Raw genomic sequence first — 22402 nt, forward strand, 5'->3', positions numbered from 1 at the left:
TGGTAATAACTCCGGAATGCTTTCACCTATCCAAGCGATTCTGAGATTGTTTTCTCGTGACACATTGGACTTTATGTTACTGGCAAAATTTGCTCGATATGTTCAGTATTTAATTGTGAAAAACACCAAAATTTAGCGAAAAATTGCAAAAATTAGCATTTTTCTCAATTTAAATGTATCTGCTTGTAAGACAGGCAGTTATACCACCCAAAATTGTTTCTAATTAACATCACCCATATGTCTACTTTAGATTGGCATCGTTTTTTGAACATCCTTTTATTTTTCTATGACCTCACAAGGCTTAGAACTTTAGCAGCAATTTCTCACATTTTCAAGAAAATTTCAAAAGGCCATTTTTACAGGGGCCAGTTCAGTTGTGAAGTGGCTTTGAGGGCCTTATATATTAGAAACCCCCAAAAAGTCACCCCATTTTAAAAACTTCACCCCTCAAAGTATTCAAAACAGCATTTAGAAAATGTCTTAACCCTTTACACATGTCACAGGAATTAAAGCAATGTAGAGGTGAATTTTACAAATTTCATATTTTTTTGCAGAAATAAATTTTTAGTACAATTTTTTTTATAACACAGAAGGTTTTACCAGAGAAATGCAACTCAATATTTGTTGCCCAGTTTCTGCAGTTTTAGGAAATATCCCACATGTGGCCGTAGCGTGCTACTGGACTGAAGCACCGGCCTCAGAAGCAAAGGAACACCTAGTGGATTTTGGGGCCTTATTTTTGTTAGAATAAATTTTAGGCACCATATCAGGTTTGAAGGGCTCTTGCGGTGCCAAAACAGTCAAAATCCCCCAAAAGTGACCCCATCTGGGAAACTACACACCTCAAGGAAATTATCTAGGGGTACAGTGAGCATTTTGACCGCACAGCTTTTTTACAGAAATTATTAGAAGTATGCCGTGAAAATTAAAATCAACATTTCTTCAAAGAAAATGTAGGTTTAGCGATTTTTTTTCTCATTTTCACAAAGACTAAAGGAGAAAAAGCACCGTAAAATTTGTAAAGCAATTTCTCCCGAGTAAAACAATACTCCACATGTGGTAATAACCGGTTGTTTGGAGACACGGCGAGGCTGAGAAGGGAAAGAGCGCTATTTGGCTTTTGGAGCTCAAGTTTAGCAGGAATGGTTTGTGGAGGCCATGTCACATTTACAAAGCCCCTGAGGGGACAAAACAGTGGAAACCCCCCACAAGTGACCCCATTTCGGAAACTACGCCCATTGAGGAAATTATCTAGGGGTATAGTGAGCGTTTTGACCCAACAGGTTTTTTGCATAAATTATTGGAAATAGGCCCTGAAAATGACAATCTAAATTTTTTCAAAGAAAATGTAGGTTTAGCTAATTTTTTCTCATTTCCACAAGGACTGAAGGAGAAAAAGAACCGTAAAATTTGTAAACCAATCTCTCCCGAGTAAAACAATGCCCCATATGTGGTAATAAACGGTTGTTTGGAGACACGGCAGGGCTGAAAAGGGAAAGAGCGCTATTTGGCTTTTGGAGCTCAAGTTTATCAGGAATGGTTTGCGGAGGCCAGGTCACATTTACGAAGTCCCTGAGGAGACAAAACAGTGGAAACCCCCCACAAGTGACCCCATTTTGGAGACTACACCCATTGAGGAAATTATTTAGGGGTATAGTGAGCTCTTTGACCCCACAGGTTTTTTGCAGAAATTATTGGAAGTAGGCCCTGAAAATGACAATCTAAATTTTTTCAAAGAAAATGTAGGTTTAGCTTATTTTTACTCATTTCCACAAGGACTGAAGGAGAAAAAGCACCACAAAATTTGTAAAGCAATTTCTCCCGAGTAAAACAATGCCCCACATGTGGTAATAAACGGCTGTTTGGAGACACGGCTTGGCTTAGAAGGGAAAGAGCGCTATTTGGCTTTTGGAGATCACATTGAGCAGGAATGGTTTGCGGCGGCCATGTCACATTTGCAAAGCCCCTGAGGGGACAAAACAATGAAAACGCCCAAAAAGTGACACCATTTAGGAAACTACACCTCTTGAGGAATTCATCTAGGGGCGTAGTGAGCATTTTGACCCCACAGATGTTTCATAGAATTTATTAGAATTGGGCAGTGAAAATAAAAACAATCCTTTTTCTTCAATAAGACGTAGCTTTAGCGCAAATTTTTTCATTTTCGCAACAAATAAAGGAAAAAAAGAACCCAACATTTGTAAAGCAATTTCTACCGAGTACGGCAATACCCCATATGTGGTCATAAACTGCTGTTTGGGCACACGGCAGGGCTCAGAAGGGAAGGACCGCCATTTGGAGTGCAGATGTTTCTGGATTGGTTTCTGGGCGCCTGTGGGCCCAAAACAGTGGAAACCCCCCAGAAGTGACCCCATTTTGGAAACTACACCCCTCAATGCTTTTACCTACGGGTGTAGTGAGCATGTTAACCCTGCAGGTGTTTTGTAGAAATTAGTGTGAACTCGATGTTGCAGAGTGAAAATGGGATTTTTTCCACAGATATGTGGACAATATGTGGTGCCCGGCTTGTGCCACCATAACAAGACAGCTCTCTAATTATTATGCTGGGTTTCCTGGTTTTAGAAACACCCTACATGTGGCCCTAATCTCTTGCCTGGACAGTCGACCAGGCTCAGGAGTGAAAGGGTACCATGTAAAATTGAGGCCTAATTTGGCGATTTACAAAGTATTGGTTCACAACTGCAGAGGCTCAGATGTGAAATAATAAAAATAAACCCCTGGGAAGTGACCCCACTATGGAAACTGCACCCCTCAAGGCATTTATTAAGGGGTGTAGTGAGCATTTTCACCCCACAGATCTTTTCCATAAATGAATGCGCTGTGGATGGTGCAAATTAAAAATTTATATTTTTCCCTAGATATGCCATTCAGTGGCAAATATGTCGTGCCCAGCTTATGCCACTGGAGACACACACCCCAAAAATTGCTAAAAGGGTTCTCCCGGGTATGACGGTGCCATATATGTGGAAGGAAACTGCTGTTTGGGCACGCTGTAGGGTTCAGATGGGAGGAAATGCCATTTGGCTTTTGGAGCGTGGATTTTGCTTGGTAGTAGTTTTGTTTGGAGTCTTACTGGTGTTTCCGTGTATAATGTGGGGGTACATGTAAGCCGGGCGGAGTATATAAGGGGCATAGTCAGGTGGTATAATAACGGGGTAAAAAAAACCAATAAAATAATCCATAGATGTGTGTTACGCTGTGAAGCAATCCTTTCTGCACAGGCCGGTGTCGCACTGATAAATGGCGTCCTTTATTATCCCCCTTTTGGTTCACTCCGCGCCTTTGTAGTTTGGGGAATTTTGCTAGGAAGTGTTGTCCTGGTATAATACGGGCACCGTCGCTTCCAGCGGATATGTTTGGGCCCTCCCTTTCCTGGTTCCCTAATTTTAGGTCCTTGATAAATCGCCTCTTGAAACAGAAGAAATGTTCCCCTCGGGCACAACTGCATATTTTTTTATTTCCTGACTTATTGGAGCCTTAACTAATTTTATTTTTCATAGACGTAGCGGTATGAGGGCTGGTTTGTTGCGGGACGAGCTGTAGTTATTATTTGTACCATTTTGGGGTACATGCGACTTTTTGATCACCTTTTATCCTATTTTTTGGGATGCTAGGTAAACAAAGAATGCAATTCTGGCACAGCTTTTTTCGTTTTTTTTATACAGCGTTCACCATGCGTTATAAACTACATGTTAACTTTATTCTGCGGGTCAGTACGATTCCGGCGATACCTAATTTATAGCACTTTTTCATGTTTTACAACTTTTTGCACAATAAAATTACTTTTGTAAAAAGAATGTATTTTTTCTGTCGCCAAGTTGTGAGAACCATAACTTTTTAATTTTTTTGTCGACGGAGGTGTATGAGGGCTTGTTTTTTGCGGGACGAGCTATAGTTTTTATAGGTACCATTTTTGGATACGTGCGACTTTTTGATCACTTTTTATTCTAATATTTGTAGGGCAAAGTGACCAAAAAACAGAAACTCTGGTAACGTTTTTTACGGTTTTTTTTTACGCTGTTCACCGCGTGCAATAAATAATATAATATTTTGATACCTCCGGTCGTTACGGTCGTGGCGATACCAAATACATATGGTTTATTATTATTTTTCAACAATAAAGGACTTGATAAGAGTAAAAGGGGGATTGTGTTTTATTTGATACTTGAAACTTTTACTGTTTTCAAACTTTTATTTTGTGCACTTTTTTTTACACTTTTTTATACTTTTTTTACACTTTTTCTCAAGTCCCACTAGGGGACTTGAAGTTCCAACGGTCAGATTTTTTTTTTTCTAATACATTGCACTACCTATGTAGTGCAATGTATTAGATCTGTCAGTCATTCACTGACAGCAAGCCGATTAGGCTTCGCCTCCCGGCGGGGCCTAAATCGGCTTCCGTAATGGCAGAGCAGGAGACCATTGTGTCTCCTGTTGCCATAACAGCAGTCGCCAGTCCCGATTGCCTGTCAGGGCTGGCGATCTGCTAGTAACCGCTACGATGCAGCAATCGCTTTCGATTGCTGCATCGAAGGGGTTAATGGCAGGGATCGGAGCTAGCTCCGGTTCCTGCCGTTACAGGTGGATGTCAGCTGTACAGTACAGCTGACTTCCACCGCTGATGACGCCGGATCAGCTCCTGACCCGGCGCCATCTTGCCGACAGCTACGGAAGCCGATCTTGACCGGCTTCGGTGTTAGGCAGACCGGCTTCGGTGTTAGGCAGACCGGGAGGCCAGTATTAGGCCTCCGGTTGCCATTGCAGCCACCGGAACCCCGGCAATTTCATTACTGGGGTTCCGATGAGCTGCAAACACCTTAAGTGCAGCGATCGCGTTTGAGCGCTGCACTTAAGGGGTTAATGGCGGGGATCGAAGCTAATTTCGGTCCCCGCCGTTACAGCCGGATGTCAGCTGTAAGATACAGCTGAGATCCGGTGATGATGGGACCGGCTCAGCTTCTGAGCCGGTCCCAAACATTTGGCGTACATGTACGGCAAGATGCGGGAAGTCAGTACTTTCCATGACGTACATGTACGGCAAATGTCGGGAAGGGGTTAAAGACCTCCCGGAAAGCTGCTTGGAAAACAGAAACATGAAGGTAGGTACATACTCAAGGTAAGTATATTTATGAGAGCAAGCAGCATGGGAGGAACAAATTACATGACATACCCATGGTAATGATGGTATCCCTGCAATGAGAGACCGTCAGACCCGACGCGCGTTTCGGCGGGATGCCTTCGTCCGGGGGTGGCGTCTCTCCAGCTGGGATCACCCCTTTATATGATCCTGTGCCCAATCATGTGCGTTTGCAAATAAAACAATGTGATCTTCTTATCGGCGTCATGCGCCAGGTGTTGAGACGGCCGCTCGTATACTTCCTACGGCGCGTCATCCGAGAGGGAGCGAGACAACGGCGTCTGACGCCGGAGTGCCGCGGCCACCCAGATGCAGACGCACCAATCGGAGGGAAGAGAAGCCCCTCCCCCTGACGTAAGCGCACAAGACAAGTGCCAGTACAAAGAAAGTAACTGGATGTTACAAAGGAAGCACATGATTGGGCAGGTTGTCAGGGAGCATGGAGATGATATTACGATGTAATACATAGAAACATTAAACCCATAAAACTTTATAGCGATAATCAATATGTGTTACATGTACACATATATATATATAGAAGTGACCATTAGAGAAATATAACTCATATAATAATAAATGTCAGTCTCTAGATATGTTAAGAAGTAGTAATGAGGAAAATACCTAACTATATGGTTATTTTAATGTAAAAAGATGCATCAGTGTGAACAGTGCTAGACAGAAAAAACAAAAAGTGACTGAATGAAATAATTTAATATATAAGAATTGGTGAGAGATGATAATAACAAGAAAGTGATATATATTTATAGATAATATCCCACAAAAAGACATTAATAATCATAAAATAAAAAATTGAATTATGAAATAAAGTGCAAGTAAGAAAGAGTATATACGAATATATACAAATAGACAAGTGAGTTAAGAAATGGGAAATTAATTATATGTGTATTAAATAGGTACAAAAATTAATAATGTATAAAAATAAAAAATAAAAATAATAAATAAAAAAATACAAATTCGAATATATTATACAGTGTATGGGTGTCAAAAACATACAAGTGTAGATAGTGAAAAATATAAATAAAAGAATTCCTTTATAAACGCACATGATTGGGCACAGGATCATATAAAGGGGTGATCCCAGCTGGAGAGACGCCACCCCCGGACGAAGGCATCCCGCCGAAACGCGCGTCGGGTCTGACGGTCTCTCATTGCAGGGATACCATCATTACCATGGGTATGTCATGTAATTTGTTCCTCCCATGCTGCTTGCTCCCATAAATATACTTACCTTGAGTATGTACCTACCTTCATGTTTCTGTTTTCCAAGCAGCTTTCCGGGAGGTCTTTAACATATTTTTTGTTGGCAACAGACCTTCAGTGTGTTCATCACTATATACCTATGTACAGTATTACATTATACATGCTACCATCTGCATTTTTGCTTTGACGCAATTAGTCTGTTTACCTCATCTTACTAGACTCTGTCCCCATTTCCACATACTCTTATCCCTTGCGATTTTTGAACGTTTTTATTCATGCTCTGTATGACTCATCTTTTAATTGTTGTGATATATGTTAATAAAGTTTATATTTTCTCTGCTATACTTTTTTGTGTTAATTGTACCCCACACTTTATAGGCTCTATTTATCAGTTGTTGAAGGTCAATGCACCAAGTCACACTTGGTTTTACGTAAGATCTTGTCTCTAATATAACATTCTGATTATATTTCTGTTACATTTATTAGCAATATCGCCTCCTGTCTGTACCAATAGGTTTTTCCTTCCTTTTTTAGAACTGTATATCAATACATCACTTCCTTTGTTTGGGCTGATAAATCTCCGAGACTGCAGAGGGGAATTCTGGTGCTTGCCAAGCGTCGTGGCGGGATTGGGCTGCCTGATGTAGAGCAGTATTATCATGCCATACACTTGACAAGAATAGTTGACTGGTACCGCCATGCTTCTCTTAAGGATTGGATAGCTGTAGAACAAGGCTTTACTGATCTCCCATTGAAATGTTTGCCATGGATACCTATGACTCATTGGAAATGGGATCACCCTACTATACACCCAACACTACAGTTCAGGAATATGCGGAGACGGGAAGGGGTCTCACCGACCCCTTCACCACTCACGCCGATCCTGGGTACACCAGAGTTTGGACCAGGATTATCGGAAGTGACATTTAAGAAATGGCTTCAACAGGGCCATTTTAGAATTAGTCACTTTCGTAGGGATGCTGTTTGGCTACGCGAGAGGGAACTTTCTGGGCCTGAGGGTTTGCCCGTAGCATCACAGTGGCAGACTTTACAGCTAACTCACTACTTGGCTCATATAACTGCCCCTACTACTTATGATCGCAGGCTAACCCAGTTTGAAACGCTGTGCTCCCAGGCGGGACATGTGAAACGAGCATTGTCTAAAACATATGGTTTACTGATTTCTCCTGCAGAAGATTTCACGCCACCGTTTATTGCAAAATGGGAGCGAGATCTCCAGATTTCCCTATCGTAAGAACAGAAAGAGAAGGTCATGCTCCTTTCACATAAAGCATCTATTAGTAATGCCTATCAAGAAACGAATTATAAAATACTATCCCGCTGGTACAGAGTCCCACACATGCTTCACAAAATGTTCCCTGATGTTTCCCATCTCTGTTGGAGATGCGGCAGGGGAGAAGGTACGCTACTACATATATTTTGGGATTGTGAATGTCTTCGCCCCTTTTGGTCAGAAGTCCAAGACGTCATATTTGAGATTACGGGACTCATGACATCTCCATAGGGACATATAAGAAGTCGCTGGTGAGACACTTATTAAATGCGGCTAAAGCATGTATTCCAGCGAAATGGCAGTCCTCTGAGCCTCCATGGATTAGACAATGGTTGCAGCGGGTACATGACATTCGGAGAATGGAGGAGCTGCTTCATTTCTCTCCTGAACAAGCAGGTAGATTCCGGAAAACATGGTTCTATTGGCTCGAATTCTGTGGATCAGACAGATACAAAGGGGGTATGGGCGAACAAAATGGGAATGAAGTGGGGAGTTCTTAGAATATCTGGTTCTTTGGGGTGGTCTGCGGGGGGGGGGGGGGGGGAGAGAGAGCTGGGAGAGATGACTCCCCTCTTCCCTCATATCTTTTAATCTTTTCTATACTACTTTTTTTCTCTTCTTTCGAACATATTTTTTCTGTCATTTGTTCAATGACTGTCTAAACAGATAGTTTACTTCTATGGGGTGACGATGAGGGTTTGGGTAATGTCGGATAGAGGCGTTGAGTTAATATGCAAGTCCCTTTTCATCTCATCAATTATACGGATGCCATAATAGCCTATGGATCACATCCTAATAGTGGCATTTGTCACCTATAGACTATTATGGGATCCATTTAACTGTCGGACACATCATGAAAAGGTAATGCGCGTTCATGACGTATCGGTTTAACAGATACCAGAATAGTTTATGGGTGAGATGAAGTCACTGCTACACGTTAAACAGAGAGTGTGACGATGCCCAAGTTGGGCACTTTCCCCGGTTTATACATCAAAGGGAGACCATAAACCCACTTCAGAGGGGCCTTAGGCTAATCATGGGAATACACACACAGCTTACCACACAGGATGCTTAATAGCAGCAATGGGTAGACGTATGTAAAGACGGATGTTTCAATGAGACTGTTCACGTGGCCGTTGTTTAAACGGACCGTTGAAAAATAGAACATGTCTTATTTTGTTCTGTTTTCACAGATCCCTCCATAGACCTAAGTCTATGGAGATCTGTGAAAATGGAACCCACACGGGGGCACCCCAGATGTGAAAAGCGTCACGCTTGAGTTTCTCCACGTTGGTGTGAATCTGCCCTTCGAACGTTGAGTGCTGCGTTGCATGTAACGCCTTGACGCTGCGCGGCGTCAGGACCTTGTATGAACCGCAGTATGTGGAGGGAGCACACTGAGCATACAATTTTTTTTTACTTTGTCCAATGGGGCGGACGGATGGTGCATGGCCAGTCGAAAAATGTGACAATTATTAAGAGGCAGTCACCGCTTAATAAACAATGCATTGGTGTAGGATGTAACACATTAAGACTGGCATTTAAAATGACAGTCTTAATAATTCTCCCCTATTGACTGAACAAAGCGTGTCCAGAAAACAATCAGTCCATGGTGGGCTAGTGTATACGCCCTGTTAGGCCTCATGCACAGGAGCGTAAAAACTCCCGTTATTACGGGTTGTAATTACGACCCGAAATAACGGGCCCATAGACTTCTATTGGCCACGGGTACCTCCCCGTATGCTTACGAGAAGGTGCCCGTGCCGTTGAAAAAGATAGAACATGTCCTATTTCAGGCCGTAATAACGGCACGGGCAGGCCATAGAAGTCTATGGAGCTCCCGTAATGACGGGTGACTACGTGTGTGCACCCGTCATTATAGCAGCGTTGCTAGGCGACGTCAGGGGATAATCACTGTCCAGGGTGCTGAAAGAGTTAAACGATCGGCAGTAACTCTTTTAGCACCCTGGACAGTGAATTCCGATCACAATATAGAGCAACCTGTAAAAAAAAAAAAAAAAAAAAAAAAAAAAGACGTTCATACTTACCCAGGACTCCCTGCTTCTTCCTCCGGTCCGGTCTCCCGGCCGTTGCCTTGGTGACGCGTCCCTCTCGACATCCCGCCCGACATCCCTGGATGACGTTTCAGCCCATGTGACCGCTGCAGCCAATCACAGGCTGCAGCGGTCACATGGACTGCCGCATCATCCAGGGTTGTCGGGCTGGATGTCGAGAGGGACGCGTCACCAAGACAACGGCCGGGTAAGTATGGATTTCTTTTACTTTTATTACGGAAAGGGCTGTCCCTTCTCTCTATCCTCCACTGATAGAGAGAAGGGGCTGCCGATTAGTGCAGTGCAATTTTGCATCGAAAATGTGCCCGTAAATACGGGTGCAAAACGGGTCGAATACGTGTGACCAAGGACCCGTATTTACGCCAGGGAAAAAATACGTTTGTGTGCATGAGGGAAGTGAATTTTAACATGCCTTGCTAACATACTGGATTTTCTTAACTCGAGCAGTGTCCAGCAACGGACACGCATGTCACAAGTGTATTCTGCACCTATGGCTCTCTTCACATCACATTCATTGCACTACATTTGACATATGCACTAACCGTCATAAACCAGGTTATAGAGCTGATGGAGCAATAACTTCTGCATATTTCGTGCACTTTAAGGCCAAGTTCCCGCAAATTGGATATGCTGCATAAAACCATGACCTACATTCTGCATGCAGCACACTCCGTCCGAAAAACTGCAGTTTTTCAGGCGGAATTTCCTATGCGGAAAGCAGCGCTAGAAAAAAAACAAACCTGTTCATACTTACCCCGGCCATAGACATAGCGACGGGTCCCTACGTTGATGTGCAGTCCGGCCTCCCGGGATGACGATGCAGCCCATGTGACCACTTCACCCTGTGATTGGCTGCAGAAGTCCCATTGAATGAAAACGCCACCCCAGGAGGCCAGCCTGGAAGAACAACAGAAGAAAGTGTCATCATGACAACACCCAGGTTGTAAGTGTAAGTTTTGTATTTTTTTCTTTGAGAGTTGCGATTTTTGCAGCGGAATCACTGTTGCAACAGTTGGCTATTTGTGGCAGGTTTTACATCCCCATTGAATTCAATGGGGAAAACCCACAACAGATTCTCCGCAATAAAATCCGTAGTATTTACACGACATGTGAACCCGGCCTGATAGAAATACATGGTTTCGTTCCGGACACCACAGGAATCTGTGCACAACAATTTCATAACGTACCTGCTACAAACATAACCTATTCCCTTGACCTGGGCCGGCCAGCTCTCTTACAGAGCACGTATAGTAGAAAATGTAGACCTTTAGATTAGAGAATTCCATAACTAACCGTTCCCTTATGTTATCGCAATCCTTTCTAGTGAAAACGAAAGCCACCTGATAACATAGCAGGACTTTGTTCCCAGCAACTGTAACGGCCATGCGTTCTGGATATAGACGGATATAAAAGGATTCTAATTATATTAAAGGATTCACAAAATCACCAGAAATCTGGAAATGTAAAAAAAAAAAAAAAAAGTAACAACATATAAAAAAAAAAACAATAAAGATTACAGACCTTTTCATTTTAGTGTACCCCCCCACACCCTATATATTTCCTGAAAGCAGACAACCTGACAATTGCAGTAGTAATAACGGTGTTCACAGCCATGTCCATCTCCATGTAGCTTTGTGACAATAAAATAAAAAATTTAATTTCGTGACAAAACACTTCTACAAGCACAGTGAATACCACACGTCTATATATTCACTTCACTGTTGTGTGTTAAAAAAAAACGGCAAACCCCAGGAATGCATTGAGTTTTACACATATATCCTCCTGTTTAATTTTTACGTATATGATTTTCTAACCCCCTACATGAACTGTAACCCTAATCCCAAATCCCTAAAACAAATCTATTGCATGAAGTAATACGGATTTTTGGTGGACCTAGTAGGAAATGATCATTTGTGGTGACAGTGGGTGAATGTCATTTCTGAGTGATAGAAATGTATTACACATTCTTCGGCCTTGATAATCTCTATTGTGTGTATCGGGTATCACTAGATAAGCGGTCAGAGGATTTTATGCTAAAGATCGTTTACAGACAGGATAAGGACATTTACTAATGTTTGTTTGTGCGTCCGGTGCCAGTGTTTGGTGAGATTTACCTGACGCTTTTTGAACGCTGGTAAGCAACTGAGCCGTGGAGTCACTAAATGGCCTAGTTAGATATAGAGGGGTGATTACCCATCTTCTGTCTCTTTTTCTTGAAGGAAAAAAACCCTACTATATTAATCAGAGAGCATATTTGCTCTCTGTCTCATAAGGAGGGGTGACAACATGTACAAAGGATCATGTTATCCATGCCCCACGTGTCATCTAAAGCCATACAGGGACAGGAGGAGGATCACAGATCCTTTTCCTCTCCCTGCATGCTGTCCGCATGCCTAAAGCGGATCCTCCTCTTCTTCTCATACAGGCTGAATTCGGAGTTCCAACTTCAGCCTGCTCTAGCTTGAGCTAGAGTCGCAATCTGTATTTTTTTTTTTTTTTAAAGTCAAAATGTAGCCTGAGCTAGGTCCATTTGTAGCACGTACGTAACATATATGTCCTTGGCTACTGAAGTGCTTCCCTGCCAGGATGAATGAGATACGACTTTTGCAGGGAAGAGGTTAAAAGTAGAAACTGAGCGCACATACGCTGTAGATTTTTGGCAGCGAACCTTAACGATTTTGGATGGATCTGTTGAGAAATCGAATGTGTACGGTGGCCTTCCAACTGTCCCCTGACAGCAAATGTTGGGTGAAATGAGGATTGGAGAGGTGTCTGGCAGCAAATTGTCTGCCTCTCCATATTGAATAGACATATATGCTGTTCATGGGAGATCAATGTGTTAGCTGTGACAGATATCTTATGTGTATTGTAAAATTTGGATATATGTCAGAAGATCACATTGGTGTAGTCTGAGATAACCACCACGGATTTCCAAAATGAGGATTCTGTACTGCTCTATGTACTTAGATATTTCCCTTAGGCCTTATTTACACGAACATGTGTGTTTTCTGCGCGTTGCAGTTCCGCGTGTCATAAGTGTTTGGTACGTGGCTGCGTGATTTTCGCGCATATGCCATCCTTAGGACACGCGGATTTGAGGTTTAGAAAAAGAAATGAAGGAGGTGGTTTTATTTTTTCCATCATTTCTTGATCTACTGTTGCGCGAATCACGCGCAGCACACGGTGTCAGTGTGGTGCGCGTGGTTTTCACACACCCATTGACTTAAATGGGTGCGTGATGCGCAAAAAACGCTCAAGTATAGGACATGTCGTGAGTTTCATGCAGCGGACACACACATTGACTTACATAGATCCGTGCGACGCGCGTGAAACACGTTCATGTAAATAAGACCTTACTGAAAATTTCCCCAAATCCTAAAAATCACCATACAAAAACATTAAGGCTACGTTCACACGAGCGTGACAGATATACGCACGTGAAAACTCACACGTGTGTGAATGGCGCCATTAAAATCAAAGGGGCCGCAGACAGACGAGATTCACGTTCGTGTGAATGGGCCCGAACTTCTTCATAAACATGCATCGTCAACAACGCTATAGGGAGAGGGGGGGGGGGGTGAGCTTATTACAGACACCCCTGGCAGGGCTAACCGAGGGGGACAAAGGATCAGACATGATAAAATTTAACTTGCATTAAGCTTCCACTTTGCCCTGAGCGGAGTTCCGTTCCCAATTTTCAATAATGAAAGATTGAACACGAGTGTGAACGCAGCCTTAGATTGTCAATGGAAACTGCTAATCTATCGTGTATGCGCAGCTTATATAAATTGCGAGCGCTGCATCCACGGTTATTTCCTCCCCGTAAGACAATTACACATGGAAGCCACTGACATACGTGTCAATGTAATGATTAATAAAGCTTTATTCAGATTTCTTTCGCCCCAACACAAAAGGATAAAATCTCGTGGTCCATACACACATCCAAAGAACTAGAGAACCCTCTCATACAGTGTAATGGGAAACCACAAGCCGTGGGCAGTCTTCCCATGAAACCACGTACGCCGTCTCTTGGGGTAAATGTCACGCGTACATGTTCTCGGGTAACACTCGAGGCAGACGTTTTGTGGACTGTGCCGTATACACAAGTGCAAATCTATCAATTCACTACGAAATGTGATGCATCACCGAGGCAGGAGCCCACAGATACCATTTCCAGGATGTCAATCAATACTGCAGTCTTATTAGATGGCACCAGCAGGGTACGAGCAGGGCACTCGCACAGTACTGGGGGGCAGTATCAGAAAAGGACTGTCAGCAAAATGGACAGAAGAGACGTAAACATAACCAAGAGCTGGAGGAGCCCCTAAAATACATGTAATTAAAACTCCCCCCAGAAAGATAATACCAGGGGATGGTAATGCAAAAGTCTCTGCCCACCTCCCCGTGCAGAACAGGAAAAAAAGGGTCCATTGCACAAAAATCTTCGTAATGGTGTCCCTGTAGTCCCAGTATTGTCCCAAGACACAATGGTGCAGGCTGTGTCACGTCCCTGGCCAAAAAGCAGCAATCCGTGGGCAAGAGAACTGCGTAGCCTCTTTAGGTGCCCACCACCGCCGGGTCATTGGCCGATTCTGGAAGATGGCTGCCACTGCAATGATACAAAAAGCAATTGCCCCAACAACTGTAGCAGATAAGGAAGAGGGCTCCAAGGAAGACCAAGGCGCAGATGGTGCACGGCTTCCTCTCCAGTAAGAAGCTCAGCAGGTAGAAGCCCATGAACATGGAGTGATTGAACCAAAGAGCTGGATTTAGAGGCTTCGGGATGAGGAGCACAGGGAGCAGCCATTGTAAACAGTACATGATGGCGGTGAAGTCCTGAACTACAACCTGAGGAGACAAAGCAGAACATCCCGTCATAGTCTGCAGCGACCGGTGATAGAAGACGGACTATGCCCACCGTGCAGAGCCAGCGCCCCCTGCTATGCCAGGATGTACGGTCACCTGCACAGGACACACATGTACATGGACCACTTCCAGTCCCATCTCCATAGTCACTCGCCTTTCCATAGAGAAAAAATGCCGCTGCCCCAACCCCAGAAAAACCCATCCACCTCCTGTAATACACACTATACGGCGGGATTTCCTACCGGCTCCCTCGAAAATAAGTCTTAACAGCCTGCACAGGTCACCAAGATATCATTTCTAGTATCTGACCCATATAATCCTAATAACAAACAGCACTGCCCTGTCTGCCAATAAAGTACCCCCCTGCCCATAACTACAGCCCCCTCCTGTACATGCAGCCTCTGCTCCCCATAACTACAGCCCTCTCCTGTACATTCAGCCTCTGATCCCCATAACTGCAGCCCCCTCCTGTACATTCAGCCTCTGCTTCCCATAACTACAGCCCTCTCCTGTACATGCAGCCTCTGCTCCCCATAACTACAGCCCCCTCCTGTTCATGCAGCCTCTGCTCCCCATAACTACAGCCCTCTCCTGTACATGCAGCCTCTGCTCCCCATAACTACAGCCCTCTCCTGTACATGCAGCCTCTGCTCCCCATAACTACAGCCCTCTCCTGTACATTCAGCCTCTGATCCCCATAACTGCAGCCCCCTCCTGTACATTCAGCCTCTGCTCCCCATAACTACAGCCCTCTCCTGTACATGCAGCCTCTGCTCCCCATAACTACAGTCCTCTCCTGTACATTCAGCCTCTGATCCCCATAACTGCAGCCCTCTCCTGTACATTCAGCCTCTGATCCCCATAACTGCAGCCCCCTCCTGTACATGCAGCCTCTGCTCCCCATAACTACAGCCCTCTCCTGTACATGCAGCCTCTGCTCCCCATAACTACAGCCCTCTCCTGTACATGCAGCCTCTGCTCCCCATAACTACAGCCCTCTCCTGTACATGCAGCCTCTGCTCCCCATAACTACAGCCCTCTCCTGTACATGCAGCCTCTGCTCCCCATAACTACAGCCCTCTCCTGTACATGCAGCCTCTGCTCCCCATAACTACAGCCCTCTCCTGTACATTCAGCCTCTGATCCCCATAACTACAGCCCTCTCCTGTACATTCAGCCTCTGATCCCCATAACTACAGCACTCTCCTGTACATTCAGCCTCTGATCCCCATAACTGCAGCACTCTCCTGTACATTCAGCCTCTGATCCCCATAACTACAGCCCCCTCCTGTACATGCAGCCTCTGCTCCCCATAACTACAGCGCTCTCCTGTACATGCAGCCTCTGCTCCCTATAACTACAGCGCTCTCCTGTACATGCAGCCTCTGCTCCCCATAACTACAGCCCTCTCCTGTACATGCAGCCTCTGCTCCCCATAACTACAGCCCTCTCCTGTACATGCAGCCTCTGCTCCCTATAACTACAGCGCTCTCCTGTACATGCAGCCTCTGCTCCCCATAACTACAGCCCTCTCCTGTACATTCAGCCTCTGATCCCCATAACTACAGCCCTCTCCTGTACATTCAGCCTCTGATCCCCATAACTACAGCACTCTCCTGTACATTCAGCCTCTGATCCCCATAACTGCAGCACTCTCCTGTACATGCAGCCTCTGCTCCCCATAACTACAGCCCCTCTCCTGTACATGCAGCCTCTGCTCCCCATAACTACAGCGCTCTCCTGTACATGCAGCCTCTGCTCCCCATAACTACAGCCCTCTCCTGTACATGCAGCCTCTGCTCCCCATAACTACAGCCCTCTCCTGTACATGCAGCCTCTGCTCCCTATAACTACAGCGCTCTCCTGTACATGCAGCCTCTGCTCCCCATAACTACAGCCCCTCTCCTGTACATGCAGCCTCTGCTCCCCATAACTACAGCCTTTCCTGTACATGCAGCCTCTGCTCCCTATAACTACAGCGCTCTCCTGTACATGCAGCCTCTGCTCCCCATAACTACAGCCCTCTCCTGTACATGCAGCCTCTGATCCCCATAACTACAGCCCCCTCCTGTACATGCAGCCTCTGCTCCCCATAACTACAGCCCTCTCCTGTACATGCAGCCTCTGCTCCCTATAACTACAGCGCTCTCCTGTACATGCAGCCTCTGCTCCCCATAACTACAGCCCTCTCCTGTACATGCAGCCTCTGCTCCCTATAACTACAGCGCTCTCCTGTACATGCAGCCTCTGCTCCCCATAACTACAGCCCTCTCCTGTACATTCAGCCTCTGCTCCCCATAACTACAGCCCTCTCCTGTACATTCAGCCTCTGATCCCCATAACTACAGCACTCTCCTGTACATTCAGCCTCTGATCCCCATAACTGCAGCACTCTCCTGTACATTCAGTCTCTGCTCCCTATAACTACAGCCCTCTCCTGTACATGCAGCCTCTGCTCCCCATAACTACAGCCCCTCTCCTGTACATGCAGCCTCTGCTCCCCATAACTACAGCCCTCTCCTGTACATGCAGCCTCTGCTCCCTATAACTACAGCGCTCTCCTGTACATGCAGCCTCTGCTCCCCATAACTACAGCCCTCTCCTGTACATGCAGCCTCTGCTCCCCATAACTACAGCCCTCTCCTGTACATGCAGCCTCTGCTCCCTATAACTACAGCCCCTCTCCTGTACATGCAGCCTCTGCTCCCCATAACTACAGCCCTCTCCTGTACATGCAGCCTCTGCTCCCTATAACTACAGCGCTCTCCTGTACATGCAGCCTCTGCTCCCCATAACTACAGCCCTCTCCTGTACATGCAGCCTCTGCTCCCCATAACTACAGCCCTCTCCTGTACATGCAGCCTCTGCTCCCTATAACTACAGCGCTCTCCTGTACATGCAGCCTCTGCTCCCTATAACTACAGCCCCTCTCCTGTACATGCAGCCTCTGCTCCCCATAACTACAGCCCCTCTCCTGTACATGCAGCCTCTGCTCCCCATAACTACAGCCCCTCTCCTGTACATGCAGCCTCTGCTCCCCATAACTACAGCCCTCTCCTGTACATGCAGCCTCTGCTCCCCATAACTTGGATCTTTTGCTACTACTTCCTCAATACTACAGTCGCTACTACTTATCACCTTCCATCTTTGTCACATTCTGTCACCCTGTGTCGTTACTTTAACCCGATATTATCTTTGTGTCCAACGACTCCTTCCAAACCAGAACTTTCTACATGATGAGCCTGCCGCAGCGTCTCCTGTACCGGACCCTCGTATTGTCATTAGGTGTCCCCTGCATGACGCGGCCGTCTCCTGATGTCCTGCCCAGGGTTCCCCACACACCTCGCTCCCTACTTATAGCGACCCTTTGATATCCCACACATTAACCCTATAAATACCTCGTCCACTACTCCAGGCCGCGGCTCCCACTCGCAGCTGACGGAACGCTCCAAGTTCACGTCATGCGCCTTCCTGCGTCAGGACGTCACAGACCACGCCGCTGCTAACCAGAAGACGACGGCGCCCTCTGGCGTTCAGACCGAGGAAATTACATTTAACCCTTTATGAGCGGTTAAGGTGTCCAAACATTGTCACGTTTGGCCACAATGAGTCGAGCCTCCATTTTTTTTCATCGCCGCATGCAAAGAGCTATAGCTTCTTTATTTTTTAATAGCACCATTTTGGGGTACATATAATTTATTGATTAACTTTTATTAACTTTTTAGGGGGGTAATGGGAAAAAAACCATAAATGTCGCCATTCTTTTTTACGTCTTAAATGTACACTGTTTACCGTGTGGTATAAATAACAATAACTTTATTTAGCGGGTTGTTACGATTGCGGCAATACCAAATATATACAGTCTTTTTTATGTTTTACTACTTTTACACAATAAAAACACTTTTCTTTCCAAACGATTTATTTTTGTGACGCCATATTCTAAGAGCCATAACTTTTTTTTTACATAGGGCTTATTTTTTGTGGGACAACTTGTAGTTTTTGTTGGTACCATTTGGAGTACATACAACTTTTTGATCAATTTTTATCACATTTTGAAGGTAGAATGAACAGAAAACAGCAATTATTTTTATTTTATTTTTTTACAGCGTTTACCGTGGGGATTAAATAATGTAATAGTTTTATATCTCGGGTCATTACGGACGCGGCAATACAAAATATGTGTAACTTTTTTACTTTTTTTTTGTCTTTTGATAATAAATAATTTTGGAGGGGAAAAAGTGGGTTTTTTATTTTTTTTTACTTGGAATTTTTGTTTATTTATTATAAACTTTATTCAACTTTTTTTTAACTTTTAATTTTACTCCCACCAGGGGACTTTACTATGCGATCATTTGATCGCTTTTATAATACACTTAAATAATTCTGTATTTCGATCCCGTCCGCTAGAGCAGATGCCCGGCTGTCTTTAGACAGCCCGACACCCGCTATCGCTGGCAGGGGACATCCGTGCCAGGCCTATGCCACAGCGCCGCCTTTTCACGCCACTGGGGTATAAGTACCCTTAACGGCCACTGTAAAAATATGTATGGGTGGTCGTTAAGGTGTTAAAGCATAGGCCCACTTCTGCTGAGATTTGCTACATGCCTGTATGATAGGAAACAATAAATAATTTGCTGAATTCCCACAGTGACATATTCCAAGATGCTATTTTATACACCCCAAAGATCTCACATAAGAGAACCAGTCAAACATGCCCCATAACACTACATCAGCCTCACATGCCCCCAGAACAGTGCCCCAACTATATATGCCCCCATAAATACCAACCAAAGATTCCACCATTAAAGTGCGCCAGCCACAGCTCCCCCTAACGAAAAAAAATGAATGACACCTGAATGTGTGTTTCCCCTCAGCCTACACTATGGTCACCGGACTACACACCACTAGACAACAGGCATTTTAACGGACAACCATTCATGATGGTAAGGTAACCTCTGCACCTTTCCACCTACTTTTGTGGAACGCTAGATAACCTATTGACCAATACCTCCCCATCACCCAATAACGTACTCTACTTCCCTCCATGCCAGAACACCCACTGACTTATTCCCTCCGAACCTTCATTCAAACCCACTAGATACCTGCAAGTCAGATTCCAGATTATCATGTAGTTCTCTCAGAATTGATGGATTATTGGATGTTGGATTGAAGGAATATGACTGCATTTATTTTCCTATTTCAGAAGACTTTTGGTTCTGTAGCCTTTTCCTCTGGAATACATCACCCAGCGAGAACACTTCAAAACCGAAGGATGTACATACCATAAAGGCAGACTATGCGGCTGCTATACGGAGAGAGGGGACCAAAACCAGGGTTACTGCATCCCTTATTTTAATGGCTGGTAAGAACTGTTCTGAGTCATATACTGAATAGTGTATTTTCTAAGCCGCAATTCGATTGGCGCAGACTAGACTGGGGTGCAGAGTCTGAGGGATTTCCTGGTTTTCACCCTCAAAGTGGTTTTCCCATCTTGGACATTTATAGCATATCCACAAGATATGCCATAAATGTCCGATTGATGTAGGCCCCACCTCTGGAACCCTCACCTATCCCTAGAATGGGGCTCCCTGACCCCCATCCTACCTTCTCGCTGACCTCCAGCCACTGACCTACAAAGTGGTCGGAAGTATGGAAACAGCCGAGCTCGCTGAGCTATGCTGTTTCCTTAACTTTCATAGAAGTCTCCAAAGACTTCCATTAGTTATGGAAACAGCGTAGCACAGATATTTCCATTCTCCCGACCACCTCATCAGTCAGTAGGCGGAGAGCTGTGGGAGCAAGAGAGGGTACGATGGCGGTCAGTGGGCCGCCTTCGAGAGAAAGGTTCGGGACCCAGAGTTGTGAGCCGTATCTTTCTGACATTTATGGCATATCCTGTGGAAATGCCATAAATATCCGAGATGGGAAACTCCTTTAACCCCTGCAGCTTTTCTGCAGTAGAATCCCCAGATCGTGGTCCCCAGAATAGTCTCGAATTTGCGGCACTAGCTGTCCTGGTACAGTAGTGTGGTCAGAAACAGAGCTGGGATTCTTCACCAGAAGAGCAGACAGGATGCAGAAACTAAGGGATGAAACAGGAGAATAGTCATGAGATAGCCAGATGAAGAACCACAGGAGCATCAGGAGAACCACAAGTACCAGGTGAAGTATCCAAAGGGCAAGGCCCGAGTATAGTCAAGGACAAGGCCGAGGCCAGGATCAGGATCAATAGTAAATAGCAATACAAATACAGAAGAACAGAGCCAGGAAGTATGTACCTCAATAACCAGGCAATGCATTGCAATGGCACTTTAAATAGGCCACCCCGCCTGACAGCATCTTCTGGTGCGGGATGCTTTGGCAACTTGATGCCGCTGTGAACTGTGATCAGAAGAGGTGCGGCCCTGCTGGGGCAGAACCGTGGCGAAAGCCAGGAGTCAGGCCAGCAAGAGAGGAAGCGTCCAGTATGCATAGCAACAAATGCAGCCTTCGCCACTCAGGAGACGCGGTTCTGAAACTGGGTGAGATGAGTAACAAGAACCCGTGCAGGGATCCCCTCTCCACAGGTCCAACAAGTAATGTTGTGGGGAATTTGCCCGATAATCTTGGAAAGGAGATGAGGTAAACAAGAACCAAATTCTCTTGTCCCAGGTGGTTAGGGACAGGGCCAGCCTTAGATAATTTCGCACGGGGCGCCATCTATCCTATCGGCGCCCAACCCCATCATTAAAAAAAATGCCCCATAAAAAAGTATAATGCCCCCCAGAGTATGCCTTATATAGTGCCCCCCCACAGTATAATGCCCCTTTAGTGTCCTCCACACAGTATAATGCCCCTTTTGTGCCTCCCATACAGTATAATGACCCCATAGCTGCGCCATAAAGTATAATAATAATATTTAATAATAGAATATAATAAATTATAACCAGAGGCGTAGATAGCAGGTGGGGTAGTGGCCCCGGGCCCACTGATATCGGATCCCCAGCAGTAACATGTTCCGGCTTCAACTGTATCTGCGTCTTTAGGACGCAGATACAGTTTAATCCAATTCTGGGGCACGGAGCCGTCAACTACCTGCTCCAGCATTCACTGTGTAACACTGGCCATCAGCGGCTCAGTGCAGACAGGCACAGTGCAGTGACATCATTGCGCCTGTCTGTGCTGAACCACACACTGCACAGCCTGGCAGAGCAGACAGAACTCCTCCACTCATCGCGGGAATGGGGTTAGGTGAGTACTTTTTTTTTTATTAGGCACTATGGGGGCATCATATTGCATGGGGGCAGCTATGGGTGAATTATACTCTATGTAGCAGAAAAAGAGAAAAGGAGGACACAGCTGGCTAGCAGGCACAATACTGTCACAAAATTCAACTAATTTGCGGTTAGGCAAAAAAGGGGAGGTTTGCCCTTATTTCCAGCCAGCTACAAGAGTATTAATAAAAGCTATATTTTATCTTATCTGAGTATAATTAAATAGGTAGATAAACCAAAAACAAAACGACACACTCATTAAAAATTAGCCAATGCTCACTGGCAGTAGGAGATTTGCATACTTCAGATGCAATCCGTCAGTACAGTGTAATTGGTCAGTATTTGAACAGCGTCTGCAGTATGCTCTAATAGCTAAATAGGATAGTAACAGTGGCTGACAGTCAGTGAGACCTTGCGTTTAAAATATAGCAAGAAGCCCCCCCGACATGTTTCGCTATGAAGGTAGCGTCCTCAGGGGTTCAAATGGGGCAACTGGGCATGGGGGGCCCATTCTGGCAGGTGGCACAGGTGCCCT

General features: G+C 45.1%; 1 protein-coding gene across 1 annotated transcript; it reads right to left on the reverse strand.

The window, feature by feature from the left end:
• Nucleotides 1–13613: 13613 nt before the first annotated feature.
• BLCAP (BLCAP apoptosis inducing factor) lies at nt 13614–18109 on the reverse strand. Its single transcript, XM_075846862.1, has 2 exons — nt 18013–18109; nt 13614–14596 (listed from the first exon to the last, which is right to left on the reverse strand). The coding sequence occupies exon 2, from the start codon at nt 14567–14569 to the stop codon at nt 14306–14308; it is 264 nt and encodes an 87-aa protein (XP_075702977.1). The 5' UTR covers nt 14570–14596; nt 18013–18109; the 3' UTR covers nt 13614–14305.
• Between the last annotated feature and the right edge of the window lie 4293 nt (nt 18110–22402).

This window comes from Rhinoderma darwinii, chromosome 13, assembly GCF_050947455.1.
Source record: "Rhinoderma darwinii isolate aRhiDar2 chromosome 13, aRhiDar2.hap1, whole genome shotgun sequence".
Lineage (NCBI taxonomy): Eukaryota > Metazoa > Chordata > Amphibia > Anura > Rhinodermatidae > Rhinoderma > Rhinoderma darwinii.

What these genes read in the sequence shown, in the direction of transcription:
- BLCAP (XM_075846862.1), bottom strand. Translation starts at nt 14,569, where the DNA reads ATGTACTGTTTACAATGGCTGCTCCCTGTGCTCCTCATCCCGAAGCCT.